At 43.0% G+C, this 19,483-nt stretch overlaps 1 protein-coding gene across 7 annotated transcripts in view; it reads right to left on the bottom strand.

The window, feature by feature from the left end:
- LOC138758638 (3',5'-cyclic-AMP phosphodiesterase 4C-like) overlaps positions 1–19,483 on the bottom strand; it is a 230,259-nt gene that overhangs the window by 206,487 nt on the left and 4,289 nt on the right. For 3 of the 7 annotated variants that reach the window (XM_069927895.1, XM_069927899.1, XM_069927890.1), the window contains exon 2: positions 5,923–6,014. In XM_069927895.1, the coding sequence (XP_069783996.1) occupies positions 5,923–5,964 (42 nt within the window). In that variant the 5' untranslated portion in view covers positions 5,965–6,014. Of the gene's footprint in view, positions 1–5,922; positions 6,015–7,703; positions 7,823–13,367; positions 13,517–19,483 lie in introns of all 7 variants that reach the window. The other 4 variants (XM_069927893.1, XM_069927891.1, XM_069927892.1 and 1 more) reach the window with 4 other exon arrangements.

Here is a 19,483-nt window from a genome sequence, read left to right as displayed (position 1 = left end):
GGATAATGGATTTTACTGTAAACATTCAGTAATAAATGATGTGCAACTTAAATGAGTTTTTTTTAAATTGAGGCTATGGTTGAGGAGTCTGATGGTGGAAGGGTTGCAACTGATCCTGAACCTGTTGGTGCAAGTCTTGTGGCCCCTCTACCTTTTTCCTGATGATAGCAATGAGAAAAGTGGTGGTGTGGATCCTTGATGATTGCTCTTGCTTTCTGACCACAGCGTTCCCTGCAGATGACAGTGGGGAGAGTTTTGCCAGTAATGTACTGGGCTGTGTCCTCTATATTTTGCAGGGCATTCCCTCCAGAGGTATTGGTGCCTCCATGTCAGGCTGTGATGTGGCTGGCCAGCACACTTTCCGCCACACATCTGTAGAAGTTTGCCAAGGTTTCATACCAAACCCCTGCGAACTCCTGAGGAAGTATTTGCACTGACGTGCCTTCCTCACGATGACATTGGAATGTTGGATGTTTGACAGTTACAGAGGCTGGTTACCAGTATAGCCATATCAGGTGTCCACCAGGAGAAATTGAGGCTGAAAATGTAATCTTTGATTAAAATACCAATGATCCAGTGGCAATGACAATCCTCAGCCACAATTAAGGAGTGGAGGTTAATGTCATGAGGTAGATAGTGAAATTCCAGACTGAGAACACCAGAGGGCAGAAGAGAGCAGCCGGTAACATTTGGAGAGAGAGGACAGGAAGGAAGGGTGGGCAATACAATGCAGAACCAATGTCCTGGTCGTGGCTTCAGCAAAGTGACCATGTTCATTCCTCACTTTCTCCTTCCTTTATTTCCTTTTCTCCTCCCTCCATGTCTTTTACATTTTCACCTCTTCAACTGCTCCCAGGGCAGCAAAAGTGAAGACTATGACAAAGAGAATGTGAGAGTGAGAATGGGAGACAGAGAGAGGGAGCAAGGAGGAGATGGTGTGTGTGAGAGAGAGGGACTGAGGAGGAGAGAGGGAGTGTGTGTGAGAGAGAGAGCATGAAAGAAAATTTGGTGAATGAGAGAGATAGACAATTAAAGCTGCCACTGACATTTTCTCCGTGGAAGAGTAATGATTTTGCTGCTCTCAATTACATATCTCCCATACAATCCATAGTTTCTTGGCCCATTTCCCTTACACAATCATGTCTTTTATACTTCAATCGCTCTTGTCAGTGGCTGCTTCCATGATTCATGCCCATTCATAACTCTCAAACATTTCAGTTGCGATGAAAGTTCATTGACCCAAGAAGATTCGCTCTCCAGACCCCACCTCACCCACAACCCATTTCCAATGGTTTTATATTTTATGGGCTTGAGTTTGGGAAATGTATTGGAGTGAATAATACTAGGGTGGCAACAGGACTCAGAAGCCATAAGAAATATTTTCTTTACTGTCCGTGTTTGGGGTATAGGTAATTTATAATTGGCCAAAATTAGCCTTAATCTTCAAAGGTCCCTTTGCACTAAGATAATGATGTCCTTCAGAGGTGGAATTCTGCCATCCTTGGACAAATCCAAAGCCACTCAACTTTTATCTGTTATTATGGGAAGTTAGGGAATGGGCCATAAATGCTCTTATTTCCAGCAATGTTCATGTCCCATAACCAGATAAAGAGAAACCCCAATGGAATTCTGCAGCTTCTGGAAGGGTTCTTGAGGGATGGGCAGGTGAAATGTCATTGTATGAACACAACTTCAGGGAACTACCTAAAATCGTCTTAAAGCGGTGAATTGAGGTGCTTCAGGAATAGATCAACTGCCAGACGAAGGGGTTAAAAGTCTTTGAAATGAGTATTGGTGAGGAGAGAGTATAAAAACCATGAATCAGTAAACTGTGGGAAAGATTAATTCTCAAACTGACTGCAGAGCAATTAACTCTGCAGCAGATAGTTACCAAATGATGTTAAATATAAGTGACAGGAGTCAGGCAAAGAAAAAGGCAAGATTTCTCAGTGCAATTAGCCTGAGAAGATTCTGTTGTCAGCCCCCTGCAGAGGTTAGAAGCTATTTTCACTAGCATTCATTGGCAGGACTGAGATCTCTGCAAATAAGCTGCGCAAAGCAGCAGTATGGCGCAGTGAGAGGGCGAAGCTTGCTGTTAGGCTGCAGTCAACCAACAGAGAGGGATACAAGCCTTAATTGGGACTGCATTTAGCAAGGGAGCAGAACCACATCCAGTCAGACAGTGCAAAGAGGAAAATTCAAATTGTAGGTCAGAGTTTGGGGAGGGGGGGGGGGCTTCAAATGGAATTGAAATGAGAGGTGATTTAGCTTTTCTACAGTGCCTTTCATGACATCAGCAAGTCCCCAAGTGTTTTAATGGGGAACTTTTGAAACATAATTACTGCCCTGATGTAGGAATCCCAGCCTATGAAACTGTGGTCTGATCATTAGATTTACTAAGAGTTAAATATGAAAGTCTGCAGATGCTGGGGTTGAGTGCGATACACAAATGTGCTGCCAAAAACTCCATCCATCATGCAGTATCTAAGGGAAGTAAAGGGTAACCAATGTTTCAGACCTAGGCCCTTCGTCAGGTAAGATGAAGGGCCCTGGGTCAGGCACATTGGTTACCCTCTACTGCCTGTGAGCGCTGCACAACCTGCTGAGTTTCTCCAGCACTTTTGCGTATTGCATTAGATGTACTAATATTGATTGAGAAGTATCACACACAAGGCATTCTGCTTAATTCCACAACTCATCTTTAAGATGGCATAGGATCCATTCAGTTGCAACCTTGACCCATGATGGCATGTGCCTTCTCAGGTGCATCTTACTTCTGGAACTCAGCAAAACTGAGAAAGGGGAGAATCCTTTTTATTGACCTGAAATTAAACGGAACCTCCCACATAAATACAAGAGCAGGTCACAAGCCAGACACCTTGTGATAAATGATTCAGCTCTTGATAAGAGCTCTTTCAACTATTTAGAAAGCACAGGTCAGCAATATGACGATGGAATATTTTTCATTTCCTGGATGAGTGCAGACTAGCAACTTAAGAAACTCTGAACAATCTCAGACCAAGCACCTCACTTGACTAAAGTACACCATTTTTAATTCCTTTTTAAAAATATTTTAATAAAAACATACAAACAAATAAAGGTATAATTTAATGCGATGTTTCACAAGCTAAATAAGTCCTTCTGTATAACACTAACACACATAAATTTTAAAATATATTTATAATTCATATACTAAATAGTATATACCTTTTTTTAGAAAAAATTCTAATAATGCAAAAGAAAGTAGAGGAGAATAACTCGACCCCCTCCCAACCATGTTGTCAGATGCTGCCTGACTGGTATTAAAAGAAAAACAAAGGTTTAAAAAATACAAAGAACTTGGAAAAGTCGGACAATTTAATTACATTGGAGTAAAATTATAAAGTAAGATAGTGAGTCACAAATGGACCCCCCCCCCCCCCCCTTTAACTTCTGGAATCTTGTATCTGAATTATTAATTGAATAACGTATCTTTTCCCTATTCAAACAGGACATGATGTCACGCAACCACTGATCTTGAGTAGGTGGGGCAGCATCCTTCTATTTGAGTAAAATTGCACGCCTCGCCCAAAGAAATAGTGTGACTCTGAACCAGAGACAAAGAAGAATCATCTCCTCCCATTGTGCCGAAGAGAGCCACCAAAGGGTTCAGTGATAAATCTGTATTAAAAATTTTTGTAAAGAGTATGGAAAACCTCTCTCCAGTATTTAGATTAGGACAAACCCAGAACATGAGTTAATGACGCTTCTCCGCTCTTCCACCATTCACAACAGGGAGTCGTGTCGGAATAAAAGCGAGACAATTTAGTCTTAGACAAATCTGCTCCATGTACCTCTTTGACTTCTAATAGACAATGCCGAGCACATATTGAAGAAATATTAAAAGAATTGTATCCCAATCCAAATTTAAATTCGGTTCCCAAGCATTTTTGATTTTAACTAATGAAGTCTGATTTAAACATAACAATTTCTCATAAATAATAGATATTAAACCTTTACAAGAAGGCATTAGGCTTAAAAAAACTCATCTACAAAATTTGATTCAGACTCTCTTGGAAAATTAGAAACTTTTGAATGAAGAAAATGCCAGACTTGTAAATATCGAAAGAATTGAGATTTGGGAGAGTTAAATTTAGCAGTAATCTGCTCAAATGATGCAAAATATTCATCAATGAACAGACCCTTAAAGCTTTTTATACCATCTCTGAAAAATATTGTCACATAAAGAGGGTTGAAAATAGGGCAATGGAAGTCTCTTCTGAAAAGCTGAGGAAGAGGTGTGGGGGGGGGAGGGGAGAGATTGGGGCTGAATGCATGTTCAGAAGACTGATGTTTATGCACTTGGTTCAGTAACCTTAAAGGATTTTACAGATATGGAAGTGAGACATTGTTCAGCCAAGACATGTGATGGTTGTCTCCGGCCTGTAAACTCAGATGGGAACGAACACGAGTATCTGTGGCTGAACTTCACAGTGGCCTTATTCATTCAGATTAATTGCTCTAATTAAACAAACTGGTCTGACAATACAACTTCAGTTTTCCACAATTATGGTAGAGTAAACAAGGGCTAATTCTGCCATCTACAGACCACAAGAAGCATCAGTTAATCTGGATATTCACATTTTACACATTGATGTATTCCACCAGAAAGGTTCAGAAAGCTTGAGTCTGTAACTGGAATTGAAGTCCAGAAAGGAATAGTCAGGAAATGGGTGTAGGGATGATTGGACTGTGGGCACATGTACCTATATAAATCTACTCCACAAACTAAACCTTCCCCACCTCACACCCATATCCCTCTATTTTTCTTGCATGGTTTCTCTCAGTTACTGCATTCTGAAAGCTGCTTCCTAATGTGAACAACACAAAGGATTTGAGTGGTCTGCAATAAACCTGGCCCCACAATGCCAGAGAATATTTATTTTTAAATATACACTTTTTGGGAATTTGAGTGCCCCAAATGGCCTTGAAGTGAGTAGGTTTCTGGGCATTTCAAAGGGGCCTACATTTTCTGCCCCAAAGGAATGAACCAGCCAAATTTTCTTGACAAACCAATTATTTTGCGGTCAGTATTAATGAAAAGTTTTATTTTAATTCCAGGTAATTTAGCAAATTGAAATACATAGCTACCATAATGGAATTTGAATGTGGTTATCTGGATTTAGTCCAGGCCTTTGTCATTCTCTTCTGGAAACTTGTCTCAGTCATTGACCTGCTGCACTCGCAAAAGCTCAGAATCTCTCGCGCCAATGTCAAACAGAAAATGGCCATTCAGTCAATATTTTCACCTCCTTCCCTACCAGGGAAACCGCTCAAGTTTATTTCCATATTTACTTATGACATTGGCAACCATTCCAACCATTGACTCCATGCTGGCTTACATAGTAAGCTTATCTCTAACCAATTTCCCCAAGAGCCTATTCTGCCCACATTCCCATCCACTCCCCCAATTTTACCACTTCCTGGCCGACCAGGAGCAAGGTAAAAAGGACAATGGGCCAACCAATCTCCGCATGTTTAGGAGGAAATCGGAGTACCTGGAAGAAACCCATACGGTCACTTAGAAAACTCCACACAGACCACACCATTGGTCAGGATTGAACTCAGATCACTGGAGTCCTGAGACAGCAGATCTGACAGCGCCGCAGGTCACTAGTTTCAAGGTTCTGATGAGTAGGAGGTGGCATGTGGAGGTGGCTGCCCATTTAAAGTTAATTTTAACTTTCTCTTCAAACTGTCAGAGTTCAGATGTTCACGTTTCCTACGGCCAAGGCTGAGGAAGATTGGGACTGAATCATATAAGAGGGTCAGGGTTGAAATGCTAATCAGACTCTCTAATGAAAGCTCAGTGACTTCCCCCACTGAGATATTCCCTCCTGAGGTTCCATCAAATGGCTAACCTTGGATAAAGCTCCCGCTTACCTCCTGGCTGCCTACACAGAGTGAACTCCAGCTTTTATTCATCTTGAAGATTCCTGGTTCCACAGTCTTCTTCCAACTGAACTGGATACTACCTGGCAAGAATAGAAGAAATGCTTTCATACTTGTCTGGAACATTGTTCTTGACCTTTATTTTATTCATTTAGACATACAGCACAGAAGCCGCCATTTTGGCCCATGAGTCCATGCCACCCAATTAACCTACAGCTCTAGTATGTTTTGAACAGAGGGAAGAAACCCATGCAGACATGGGAAAAATGTACAAACTCCTTACAGACAGCACAAGATTTGAACCCTTGTCCCAATCGCTGGTGCTGTAACAGCATTACGTTAACCATTACGACAACCGTGCCGCCCCACAGGGAAGGGCAGTAGGCCCCCCCATTCACCATGTGGAACACTTGCTTCGAAATGAACTCCTTGAATTGCAAGCTGTTTTCAGAACATGCAAAGCAACTATTAACGCACAGATTTGTTCTTTCTGGAAGTGAGAGAGGTAGCCAGGAAGAAACTTTAAGTAAGGATTTAGAAGAGCTCGAAAGGGGTATAAGAAGAGCTGGATTAAGGAGCACCCCTAAGCGTTCTATGCATAGGTGAAGAACTGAAGGATGACGAGAGTGAAGGGTAGGGCTGGTTAAGGATAAAGGAGGCAACATGTGCCTGGAGGTGGAGGAGGTTGGGGGAAGTCCTAAATGAATACTTTGCTTCAGTATTCACCAGAAAAAAGGTCTTTGGTCAAGGTGAGGTTGGAGTAGATCAGGGGATGGCAAACTTTAAATCATTGCCCACTTCATGAAATCCTTGATCTCTCATCGACCCCCAAGCATGCAAAATAAATATTAACCCCTTGGATAATCCCATCAACGACCCCCCCTCCCCAGGGATCAATATAGACCATTTTCCCGACCCCGGTACAGATCAAGCTTGTGCGCTAGACCATATTGAGATTAAAAAAAGAGAAAGTTATGGATCTTAAAAAAATATTAAGATGGATAAGTCCCAGGCTCAGATAAGATATACCCCCAAGTTGCTGTGGAAAGGGAGCAAAGAGATAGCTGAGGCGTTAGCAAGAATCTTTCCGCCCTCCTTGACCACAGGAGAGGTGCCGGAGGGATGGAGAACAGCAAATGTGATCCCCTTGTTTAAAAAAGGTAATAGGGAAAATCTCGAGAATTATAGGCCAGTGAACCTTACTTCAGTGGTGTGCAAACTATTGGAAAGGATTCTTAAGGACAACATTTCTGAGCATTTGGAGAAGTGCAGCCTTCTCATAAATAGTCAGCCTGGCTTTGTGAGAGGAAGGTTGTGCATCATGAGCCTTATTGAGGAGGTAACTAAAGAAATTGATGAAGGTAGGGTGGTAGATGTGCATTCCAGGCAACCAGAATTCTCAGTGTATATATTTAAAAAAGAACGCAAGATTAGTGTAAAGGGCTGGTTGATGGTCAGTGTGGACTCAAGGACCTGCTTCCACCTTAGAGTCTTGGAAAATAGGTGCAGGAGAAGGCCATTTATCCCTTGAGCCTGCACCACCATTCCATATGATCATGGCTGATCTTCCAAATGCAGTTCCTACTTTCTCTCCATTCCCCTCAATTCCAAGGGCAACATCCAATTCCTTTTCCAATGTATCTAATGAACTGGCCTCTCGACAACTTTCTGTGATAGATAAAACACAGAAGTCTGCAGATGGGGAGCAGAGAGAGATTCTACCCCTCACCTCCACCATTTTGTTCAGGCACTTGCCTACATTTTGCTCATACCTTGATGAAGGGCTCAGGCCTGAAACGTTGGCAATGTATCTTTACTATGCAAAGTCCACTGTCTGACCTTCTCCAGTATTGTGTTTGTACTTCTGTGATAGATACCCTGTCATATCTCTCTACAAGACAAGGGAGAGTCAAGATTATGAAAACAACACTGAGAAGTATTGGCAGACTGAAAGACATTTGAGTAAACTCCTCAGCTGATTTTGAAACCTCTTGTACAAAATGCAAATTACTATGAGATGAAAGTTGAGACAATTTCCTGGGATCAGCTCAAAACATTTTAAGGAAACAAAACATAACCAACACTTTGGGCTTGAGCCCTTCATTACACCTTGATGAAGGCTCAAGCTTTAAATACGGGATGTATATCTCGATCTTTGCTACATAAAGAACACTGTTGGACTTGCTGAGTTCCTCCAGCTTTGTGTTTTTACTTCAACCATGGTGTCTGCAGGCTTTCACGTTTTACTTAGAAACATAGGTGTAGGAGTAGGCCATTTGGCCCTTCAATCCTACACCGCCATTCATTATGATCATGGCTGATCAGTACACGGTTCCTGCCTTCTCCCCATGCCCCCTAATCCCTTTGGCCACAAAGGCCAAATCTAACCTACACTTAAATACTGATAGGGAACCGGCCTCAACTACTTCCTGTGGCAAAGAATTCCACACATTTACCATTCTCAGAGAAGAAATTTTTCCTCATCTCAGTCCTAAAAAATTCCCCCTTATCCTTAAACTATGGCCCCTGGTTCTGGTTTTTCCCAGCATTGGAAACAACCTTCCTGCATCTAGTTTGTCTAAACCCTTAAGAATTTTATAGCTTTCTATAAGATCCCCCCTCAATCTTCTAAATTCCAGAGAATACAAGCCTAGTCTATCCAACCTTTCTTCATATGTGAGCCCCTCCATCCCTGGTATCAGTCTAGTGAATCTTCTCTGCACCCCCTCTATGGTCAGGATGTCCTTCCTCGGTTAAGGTGACCAAAGCTGCACGCAGTACTCCAGTTGTGGTCTCACCAAGGCCCTGTATAGCTGCAGCAGGATCTCTCTACTCCTGTACTCAAATCCTCTCGCTATGAACGCCAACATACCATTCGCCCTCCTCACCACCTGCTGCACCTGCACGCCCACTTTCAACGACTGATCCACAGCAACACCCAAGTCTCGCTGCATCTCCCCTTTTCCTAAACAGATACCATTTAAATAATAATCCTCTTTTCTGTTCTTACATCCAAAGTGGATAACCTCGCATTTATTCACATAATACTGCATCTATCACGTCCTGGCCCACTCGCCTAACTTGTCCAAATCATCCTGCACTCTCCTAGCATCCTCCATACAGCTAACCCTGCCACCCAACTTCATATCGTCTGAAAATTTTGAGATACTGCTATCTATTCCCACATCTAAGTGGTTGATATATATTGTAAACAACTGCGGCCCCAGCACTGAGCCCTGCGGTACCCCACTAGTCACTGGCTGCCATTCTGAAAAGAACCCATTTATTCCTACTCTTTGCTTCCTGTCCCTCAACCAATTCTCTATCTACCTTAATACCATACCTCCTATACCGTGATCTTTAAGTTTATACGCTAGTCTTCTATGCAGAATCTTATCAAACACCTTACTAAAGTCCAGATATACCACATCCACTGGTTCTCCCCTATCCAATCTACTGGTTACATGTTCAAAAAACTCTATTAGATTCGTCAGACATGATTTCCCCTTCACAAAACCATGCTGACTCTGTGCGATGATACCACGACTTTCCAAATGTACTGCAATTGCATCTTTAATAACCGATTCTAGCACCTTCCCTACTACTGATGTCAGGCTAACTGGTCTGTAGTTTCCCGATTTCTCTTTCCCTTCCTTCTTAAAGAGTGGAGTTACTTTGGCCACCCTCCAATCCTCATGAACTAATCCAGTATCCAGAGGTTTGAAAGATTATCACCAACGCATCCACTATTTCCTGGGCTACTTCTTTCAGCACACTCGGATGCAGACTATCCGGCCCAGGGGATTTATCCGCCTTTAATCCCTGCAATTTAACTAATACAACTTCTCGACACAATTATTTCCTTTGGTCCCTCCATCACAATAGATCCACAATCCTCAATAATTTCCTGTAGATTAGTTATGTCTTCCTTGGTGAAGACAGAACTAAAAGAGTCATTCAAACAGTCTGCCACACCCTTGTTCCCCATGATCAACTCACCCATTTCTGTCCTCAATGGACGCACATTTGTCTTAACTAACCTCTTTCTCTTAATGCATCTACAAAAGATTTTACAGTGATTTTTTAATGTTCCCTGCCAGCTTCCTCTCATAATCCCTTTTACCTTTCCTAATTAATCCTTTTGTCCTCTTCTGCAGAAAACAAATCTTGTTCACTTGCCACACAATCAAACAACTGTCTGAATGTTTTCAAACTGGAATCAACTTGGAGAAGTTTGAAGAATTCTAAAACCCGTGTGAACCAAATGTGAGCAGGAGGTTTCACTGGCATATTGTTTAGTGAGAGCTGAGGACAGAGCAATTCCCCATGGATTGGGCAGTGATGGTGATTTCAGGAAAACATTTCCTCAACATAATACTTGTTTACAGGCTTGATCAGTGACTGCCAACATCCCTGGTCAATGACACTTTTTGTATTCACTGCTTTTAAGGAATTCCATTCGCATTTGATCAACACTGTAAAAGAGGCTGTTCAAACCCATTTGTCATTCAGCAACTGACCTGGAGATTACCTCCCAATATCTTGGTTTGTATTAATATAATAGAATTTTCCTTTCTTCATTCTCTAGCCATTAGGTTATAAATGCTGATACTCAATTTCGTTTTTGATTCTTTTTATCATTTTAATAATCTCACATGGGAACAGTACACTGCTGGAGATTGGCTCAAACTGGCTGGAGGGGTACCAGGGATCAGAACCAGGATGCGAGGAGGCGCCGAAGGGTCCCTGAGCATGTCAGAGGTTCGAATCTGGAGCTTGGTTTGCCAATGGTCTGGACTGGACTCTGTGTGGCTGTGGGGGCTGCGGAAGCTCTGGAGGTGAATCTACGAACACTAGGTAACTCTGGGGAGGGGAAACTCTCTTTTGCCTCTCTCTCTCTCTTTCTGTGACTGTGAGACTGACTGTAAGAAATGTAAGAGGTGCTTAGGCAATTTCTGCCGGAGGTGAATCTGTCCATCTTACAGCAGGCTAAAGGGAATTTCATGTAATACGACACTGTTTTATTACAATAAATTGAATCTTAATCTCTGAACGTGAGCCCTTAACATTTAAACTTTGACACTTCCAAACTTTATATATCACTTAGACTCTGATCTCTTTTGATTTAATTTGCATTTCCACAGCTTCACATGTATTTAAATTTAAGCCACTCGTTTAATCTATCATCATCTCATACTGAAGGGTTCTTGACCAAAACACTGACCATTCTTTTTTGCTGCTTCTTGACCTGTTTGTTGCTTGACAAGTCCATGTCTGGTTTCTCCAGAAAGGCAGAAAGGAAAAGAATGACTATTTTAGAACACTAAACTCAGTTAATATTTTATGACTAAAAGTCTTGAAAGGATGGATTGAGAGAAACTATTTTCTCAGGCGGGGAGAGTCCAGAAGAAAGAGGCATGATTGTCAAACTAAAGTCAGGCCTCATGAAATTAAATGAAATTTAATGAGAAGAATTAGGCACAAAGAAAGTTGCTGGGATTATGGGTTCAGGTATGTGGAGTTGGGATTAACTACAACCCTCTGGTTTGCAGATGACAGCCCTATTTTTCTCACAAAGCAGCAGGTTTGATTAAAAATACCCGTATTTCATCACAGAGGGCATTACCCTGCAACTCTCTTCCAAATCTGAATTCCAAGTTGCCACATATTATTAACTGGATCATTCCTTTATTTGGTACCAGTGATGTCACCCTTGTATGGTGGAGATGCCCATTCTGCCCACAGGCATCAGTTGCTGAGCTAAACCTCACTTCAGGCTGCTGACTGGAAGGACATAATGACCTTCTAGCATGGGAGCCTATCACTGTTGCTTGAATACCATGCGCATGCACACAAGGATGTGGGCAGACACTGCTCCAAAGGGATATACAATCTGACACACACTAAAAAAACACATGCTTTCACCAATGCAAGCTGACAAACCTCATTAAAAATATACACATGCATGCAAAAATCCACATGCGCACCGGCAGAGCGCGCTATCTCCTTCAGCTGAGATCATGATAAAGAACTTAAAACAGATTTTTCTTCTTTCTTTCTCTAAAGCACTGAAAACTAAAACAACCCTTCTTCACCTTCCTGACTCCCTGGGGCAACTTTAAAGAGGAGGAAATATAATAACAAAAAAAAATATTCAGTTCACTGGAGTCTGGAATATTTCTGCTCAGTCATGAGGTGCATTCAAGCTCAGTATAAAACACTGAGCAGGTGCAGCACAGGTTAGATACTGAATACATCATCCAATACTGGCCCATCAAATATCTGTAGTTTCAAGGCAGGACAGGACAGGTTTGATGCAGAGTAAAGTTCTCACAGTCTGTTCCAACAATCTATCTCAGCCAAAATCCCAAAAGAGTAACATTCAATGCACTTGCTGTTCTGGAACCTCTGCCCAATTCCTGATTTGATCAAATTATTGGAAGACTTTGCTTGTCCATTTTGTGTTGGGAGAGTTTGTTTATAGATGGAGATATTTGACCCGAAACAATGATTTTGCACAAGCTATCCAACCTTCCTTGGGGCACCCACTACCCTGGGCTCCCTAATGAAGTGGGGTAAGTGGGACACCCTAGCTCTGGAAGGTCTCCAAAGAGACTGGTACTTACTCATTCCTCTGACTGCAGACCTTAGGATCAATGCACAGAATACAATTACAGGAAGGAAAATTTCCAATGTTACTTTGATTTAGAATTGCAACATTATCACTGTTTCTCCCAAACCTCCTCTAGCTGTGTAGCATGCTAAGAATTCTGCACTCCTCCCAGTCTTGCTTCTCCTAACCCCACTGGCAGTGGTGTCTTCTGCTGCTCCACTCCTTGGTTGAGTTTAGGTAGAGTCAAGACCGAGGTAAACCTTGTCTCTACCAGAATTCATCCAAGGAGTGGATGAGTTCAGGTAGATGACAATAGGTTAAGTCTACCTGAAGAGAACAGACAGGAAAGCAGAACCTTATTGAATGGTGGAACAAGCTCAAATAGGCCATTGTTTAATCCTATTCATTTTTCCTTTGTTCTTAATTTAATTTAGACATATAGCACAGTAGCAAGCCCTTCCAGCCCATGTGCCTATGCTTTCCAAATACCCAAATGAATCTACAACCCCGTATGGTTTGGAGAGTGGGAGGAAACCTGAGCATTCGGAGGAAACCCACACAGACACAAGAAGAACAACCTTACAGACAGCGCAGGATTCGAACACAGGTCACTGCTGCTGTAACAGCATTGCACCAACCACTACACTAAATGTCCTGCCCTTATGAACCATGTTCTTACAAACCTTCCCTTTGCACTTTGTCTCTTTCATTTCTTCTTCAAAAAGCCCTTTTTCTTCTCCCTTATCTCTCCTCAATAGTGTGTGTGTGTTCTATCTGATTAGACTTCTGTGACATTTTGTTGCAATTGAAAGAATCATACAACCTCAAGTTCTTGTAGTAATCATGGCAATTCAATAAGCCTTCAGTCTTTCTAGAAGAGGCTTGCCTCAATCCATGTGCACCATTTCATTTTCAGGGACGTGATGCAGACAGCAGGTCAATTATGGGAACAGTCTTGGACTCCACCTGCAACTAAAATGATTGATTAATCCACTCATTGTCAAGAAGTATTGTGTGTGGTTGATGGCCACGATTGTAAAAGGGGGAATAAGTTTGGAACATAATTTTGCCAAAGGTGACTGAAAATCAAAGAGCTTGGTCAGCAAGTTTACTAAAATGGGATTTCACAAGAGCAGCAGAGATTCTATATTCATTCGTTTTCTGGCGTGCATTTACAGGAATTGCCAGTTGTGTTATGTAGTGTTGTATCCAATTCTTACAATATTACCCTAAAATAAGGGTGGTGTTGAGGCAGCAAAACCATATTCTTTCATCTGGACCAAATAAGGAAGTTACAATTTTTCCTGATTCCTGGAGTGATTCAAGCTTCACCATAAACCTCAGTGATTTGGTACAACAACATCATCTACAAATCACTAATGATACCATGGTAGTGGGCTGTATAGTGGGGGCAATGAGTCAGCATACAGGAGGGAGATTGAAAACTTGGCTAAATGGTGCACCCACAACAACCTCGCACTCCATGTCACTAAAACCAAGGAGCTGATTGTTGACTTCAGGAAGGGGAAACCTGATGTGTACGATCCAGTGATCACTGGGGGAAATCGGAGATGGAGAGAGTGATTAAATTTAAGTTCTTGGGAGTCACTATCTCAGAGGATCTTTCCTGGACCCAACACACCAATGACATAGTGAGGGAAGCACGTCAGCGCCTCTACTTCCTCAGGAGTTTGCAGAGGTTTGGTATGACATCAGAAACTCTGACAGAATTCTACAGATGCGAGGTGGAAAGTGTGCTGACTGGCTGCATTACGGTCGAGTACGTGGACACCAATATCCCGAAGTGTAAAATCCTGCAAAAGATAGTGGACACAGCCCAGGACATTACAGGCAAAACCCTACCCGCTATCGAGAACATCTCCAGGGAACACTGCTGTCAGAGAGCAGCAGCCATCATCAAGGATCCACACCACCCAGCACCCGCTCTGTTCTTGCTGCTACCATCAGGAAAGAGGTATCAGTGCTACAAGACTTGCACCACCAGGTTCAGGAACACCTGCTACCCTTCCACCATCAGACTCCTCAATGACAAACTCAATCAGGGCCTCATTTAAGGACTCTTCCTTTGCATTTCATTGATTTTTCTTTCTCTCTGTATTGCAAATTTGTTTATATTTCTTTATTTGTTTACTCGAGTACGTTGTGTGCATTTTTGTTGACTACCAACTGTAAGTGGTCATTCGGCCTCTCTCGTAAGAAAAAAAGGATCTCAGGAATGAATGTGAATCTAACAATAAATCTGAAATATTAGCAACAGCGCAGCTCACATCTCAGTCCACATCTTGTGTCCAATATCATAAGTTTGCTCAACCTGTAAACAAATGTGCCATTTATCATTCTTACAATTAGTCACATCCTGCTTTTCAGCTGCTGTTTACCCATTCTCTTAGAGGAACTTCCACGGTATTATTTTTCCACTATTTTCCTACTTGCTAGATAGTATTTCAGCCCAGGATTATCACTGTAGTCTGGAGCCAAGTTTCCATTCCTATTCCATTAGCAGTTTCATTTTCAATCCAAAGGCAGGCAGATATTACGAGGGGTCAAATTCTCTTTTTAATGTAGACACACAGCATGGTAACTGGCCTGTCTGGCCACCCAAATACACCCAATTAACCTATAACCACTGGTATGTTTTGAATGGCGGGATGAAACCAGAGCTCCCAGAGGAAACTTATGCAGTCACAGACAGCGGCGGATTCAAACCTGGTCTCGGTTGCTGCCGCTGTAACAGCGTTATGCTCACCGCTACGTTAACCTAGCAGTGCCAGCTGCAGCATCGGAAGTGAGCAGTCCTGTGTCTCTCCCATACACAGTCAGTCATCTGGAATTCATCCCTGAGTAAAGAATTGCTTTAAGAGAAAAGATTGAGATTTTACCGATAATCTCTGGAGTTGGGGACAATGAGGCAATCGCTGTATATTTACAGCGCAGAAGGCCATCCAGCCTGTCAACAACTCGATGTAAAATCAATCCAGCTAGTCACATTCTCCTTCCCTCTTCCATAGCCTTACAAATTCTAATATGGCTTTCTCTTGAACAACATACAAGAATTGAATCTGCTTGCACCTCTACCCCTGACAGTGTATTCATAAGAAGAAATATGAGAAGGACCCTAGCATCTGGCTCATCAAGTCAACTCCATTTAACAAGATCGTGACAGACCCCGTGGACTCAGCCCCACCTATCTGCCTTTTCTCCATGACCCTTAACTACCCTACTATGCAAACATTTATCAATCTACATTTTAAATGTATTTAATGAGGCACCTCCACAGCTTCCAAGGGCAACGAAATCCACAGATTCACCATTCACTGGGAAAAGCAGTTCCTCCCCAGTTTTAAAACTTGCCCCCTCAAATCTTGAGGCTTCCTAGTTCTCGTCGATCAGTGGAAACAACTTTCCAGACTTTAACTACTCATTCTGTAAAAATAATTTTCCTCATGTTACTTCCAGTACTTTTGCCAATCATTCCTCGGTTCTTGACTTCCGCCAATGGGAACGTTGCTCTCTATCTACACTGTACAAGTCCTTCATAACTTTAAATAGCTCTATCAAATCTCACCACCGCCTGTATTTGAAGGAGAACAGTTCTAGTTTTTTCCTCCCCAGTCTGTTCACATGACCAACCCCTCGTGTTCGGGATCATTTTAGTAAACTTTGCAGCTTAAACAGTGTGTCCAGAACTGGATAATGTGCTACTCGAGTTTATAATAGGATATGAAGAAATGTTCCGCTGCTGGGTGAGTTCACATTAGAGGACGTATTCTCAGTATAGAAGTACTAGCCATACAACACTGGAAAGGATAGGTGATGCACTTTATTGAACTCTGTCTCCAGGTCAAGGGAGAGAAAGGTGACCAAGAGGCAAATGATCTGGGAGCAGCAGATTGCCCCAGACCTGATAGATATTGTCCTGAATGGACCATGGTGAATCATGATGCCGAGGTTGCTGAACATTGGTTAAGCAAAGACACTGTTGAGGAGGGAAAGCAGATCCTGCTTCCTTAGAAGGCAGCAGGATAATGTTAGTAGTAAAACACGAAAGTCTACAGACACCATGATTGAAGTAAAAACACCTTGCTGGAGAAGGTCAAACTCAGAAGGTCAAACAGTAATTTATGTAGCAAAGATAAAGATACATAACTAACGTTTCAAGCTTGAGCCCTTCATCAAGGTATGAGCAAAATGTAGGCAGGTGCACGAACAAAATGGTGGGGGGGGGGAAAGGAGGGGCAGAAGGAGGAGCACAGTCCCACAGGGAGGAGGTAATAAGTGGATAGATCAGGGAGGGCACACCGGCAAATGGGGAGGGGAAATGGCTCTGTGACTGGCGAGAAAATGGGTAGAGTTCTCCCCCATCCCTCTGCCTTCTTTCCTCCAGCTCTCCAGCCCCTTGCCTCTCCATTGACAGACCCACCCCCCCTCCCATTGTTTGCTGGCATGGCCTACCTCCCTTATCCACCTATTGCCTCCTGCCTGTGAGACCGTGCTCCTCCCCCTGTCCCTCCCACCATTTTGTTCAGGCACATGCCTACATTTTGCTTATACCTTGACAAAAGCCTCAAGTCTAGTTTATTGTCACCTGATTGTACAAGTACAAGCCAATGAAACCGCATTCTCCAGTCCTCGGAGCAAAACATGCAGACACACAACCAAATATAATACACAATATATATACTGACAAACATTGGTTAGGCATTGTTACCTTTGCTATATAAAGAACACTGTTTGACCCGCTGAGTTTCTCCAGCGTTGTATCAATACTAGGATGATGTTAGTCCTGAATATTGAGACAGGGGATTTCCCTTGTGGTCGGGCTCTCCCCCAGGACCTGCAGTTGAATCAAGGATAGGCACAGCCCCAGGGGCTAACCTCCAAGACCTGACAGAGGTTAGTTCCTCCCAGGCCAGCAAAGCATCCAATTGATTGAAAGTTGGTCATCAAACAAATGTCTTCCCACATTCTCACTGGATGGACCCCAAGGGAACAGACCAAGCCCCTTCAGCCCCATGATGAAGAGCCCAGGCCAGAAATGTTGATTGCCTATTGCCTTCTGTGGATGCAGTGTGACCTGCTGAGTTTCTCCAGTGACCCCACAAGCTGCTTATGAAGCTTCCACTATTTTTCAGCAAAACATGAGCAAAGTTAAGGGACGGTTTCAATCTTGTGGAAGCTAGATACACGACTTCACCCCACAGGTCCCTCAATGTACCTTTCCCCTTTTATGTCTGCCACAGATAATCAAATAAAAGATCACTGGAAGTCCCAGGCCCTCTCCTCCATAAGAGGAGTGAGAAAACTTTCTTCAGCCAGGCTTCTCCAGCTGCCCTAGGCCAGGTATTTGGGATGGAGAGGGAATGTATGGTGAAACAGTACAAAGCTTTCTATTAAGTCACGCAGCACCACACTTCAGATATCATAGCTTCTCAGTGTTATAGTATAACATCCACACACTCAGTCTCCATCAATCCTGAGCAATGACATGGACTGTCTGTACAAGTCTTAATTACCAACTTCCGAAAAATGCTTTCACTCTTCCTTTCTGTTGGTGAAATTAGGTGAAATACACACTTCCATCTCTCTCTCTCTCTATACCCTTTTTTAGTGCTGGGCAAAGCAAGCTTCACTCTGCCCCACACTAAACAATAACACATTAATAGACACTTCGTCTATTTCAAGGACAGTTGAATGATTGCTCTTGTTGGCTGAACTGCAATTTCAAGCAAGTTGCTTGGGTGAGATAGAAACCTAATCTAACCACATCCATGAAAAGAATGGTACATTGTTGCTAGGAATTCTAAAGACTGCAGCTCTAAAATACAAATTATTTTTATTTGATTATCTCCATAAAATAATACAGGCCGAAGTTCTTCAAAGTAGTTATTTATAACTTGTTAATATTAACTCTAAATGCACCTCAGTGCTCCACATCAGTTCCCAACTGCTCTGGACAATCAATAGGCCCTTTCAAGCAAGGAAAATGCCCAATTGTAAAGGCAGAGGTTCTCCGTCCTTGCATCTAGAGACTTGCCTTTCTGAAAGTGCTGTGGCTGGCTCCTAGGCACCGAATCCAACCTTCGCGGGGAAGGATAATCGGCGGAGTGCTGTGCTCCACTGCCTGGCTTAAATGTACAACCGCTGCAAGCAGCTGGTTAGGGGTGGACTGATGATGCCATCAACCCACGACCCATCTCCTCACTCACCTTTCTCCCTCCATGACCCCCTCAAGGCAGAGGCAGTAGGCGGGAGCTCTCAGTCAGCGAGGGCCGGCTGGAGTCTTCTGGGGGGGGGGGGTGGGGGGCAGCAGTGACAGCCTCTCCGGGTCGCTCTCTGCAGCTCAAAACATGGCAGAGCAATGGCTGTCTTGCCGACCCATAATCCCCCACGCAGCTGGAACTGTTCTGGGAAACACTGAGTGGTTATGGGTCGGGAAGACAGCCATTGATCTGTCTTGTTTTTATGACAGGTGGCTTTATTGCACCACTCACCCCGCCTCCATCAGCTTCAGAGGGCGGTACAAGGCGCCACTCAATATGAATGCAATGCTGGAGCAGCCTTTTAGGACTGCTCTATGAAAGGTAAGTTTTCCCTCTGCACTTGTAGCTGGACTCCAGGCAGAGGCCTGGTATGAAATGGCCTATTGTCAGGTGCCAAAACAGCATCTGCATTGTGCAGTGAACATCCCACCCTCTGTTTACTTTGCGATAATCCACCATCATTGCCTCCAGTACTGAGAGGCATTTAACCCTTCAGTCACCAACTATCTCAACTGTTCTTTGCAGTAATGTTTAGTGTGAGTCTTACATAAAAAAGGAATTAAGGGATATGGCGAAAAGGCAGGTGGGTGGAGTTAAGTCAATGATCAGAGAAACCATGATCTCATTGATTAGTGGAGCAGGTTCGCCAGGCCAAACG

Source organism: Narcine bancroftii, chromosome 3 (genome assembly GCF_036971445.1).
Source record: "Narcine bancroftii isolate sNarBan1 chromosome 3, sNarBan1.hap1, whole genome shotgun sequence".
NCBI lineage: Eukaryota > Metazoa > Chordata > Chondrichthyes > Torpediniformes > Narcinidae > Narcine > Narcine bancroftii.
Note: the sequence above shows the minus strand (reverse complement) of the source record. Positions and strands in the feature narration are given on the sequence as shown.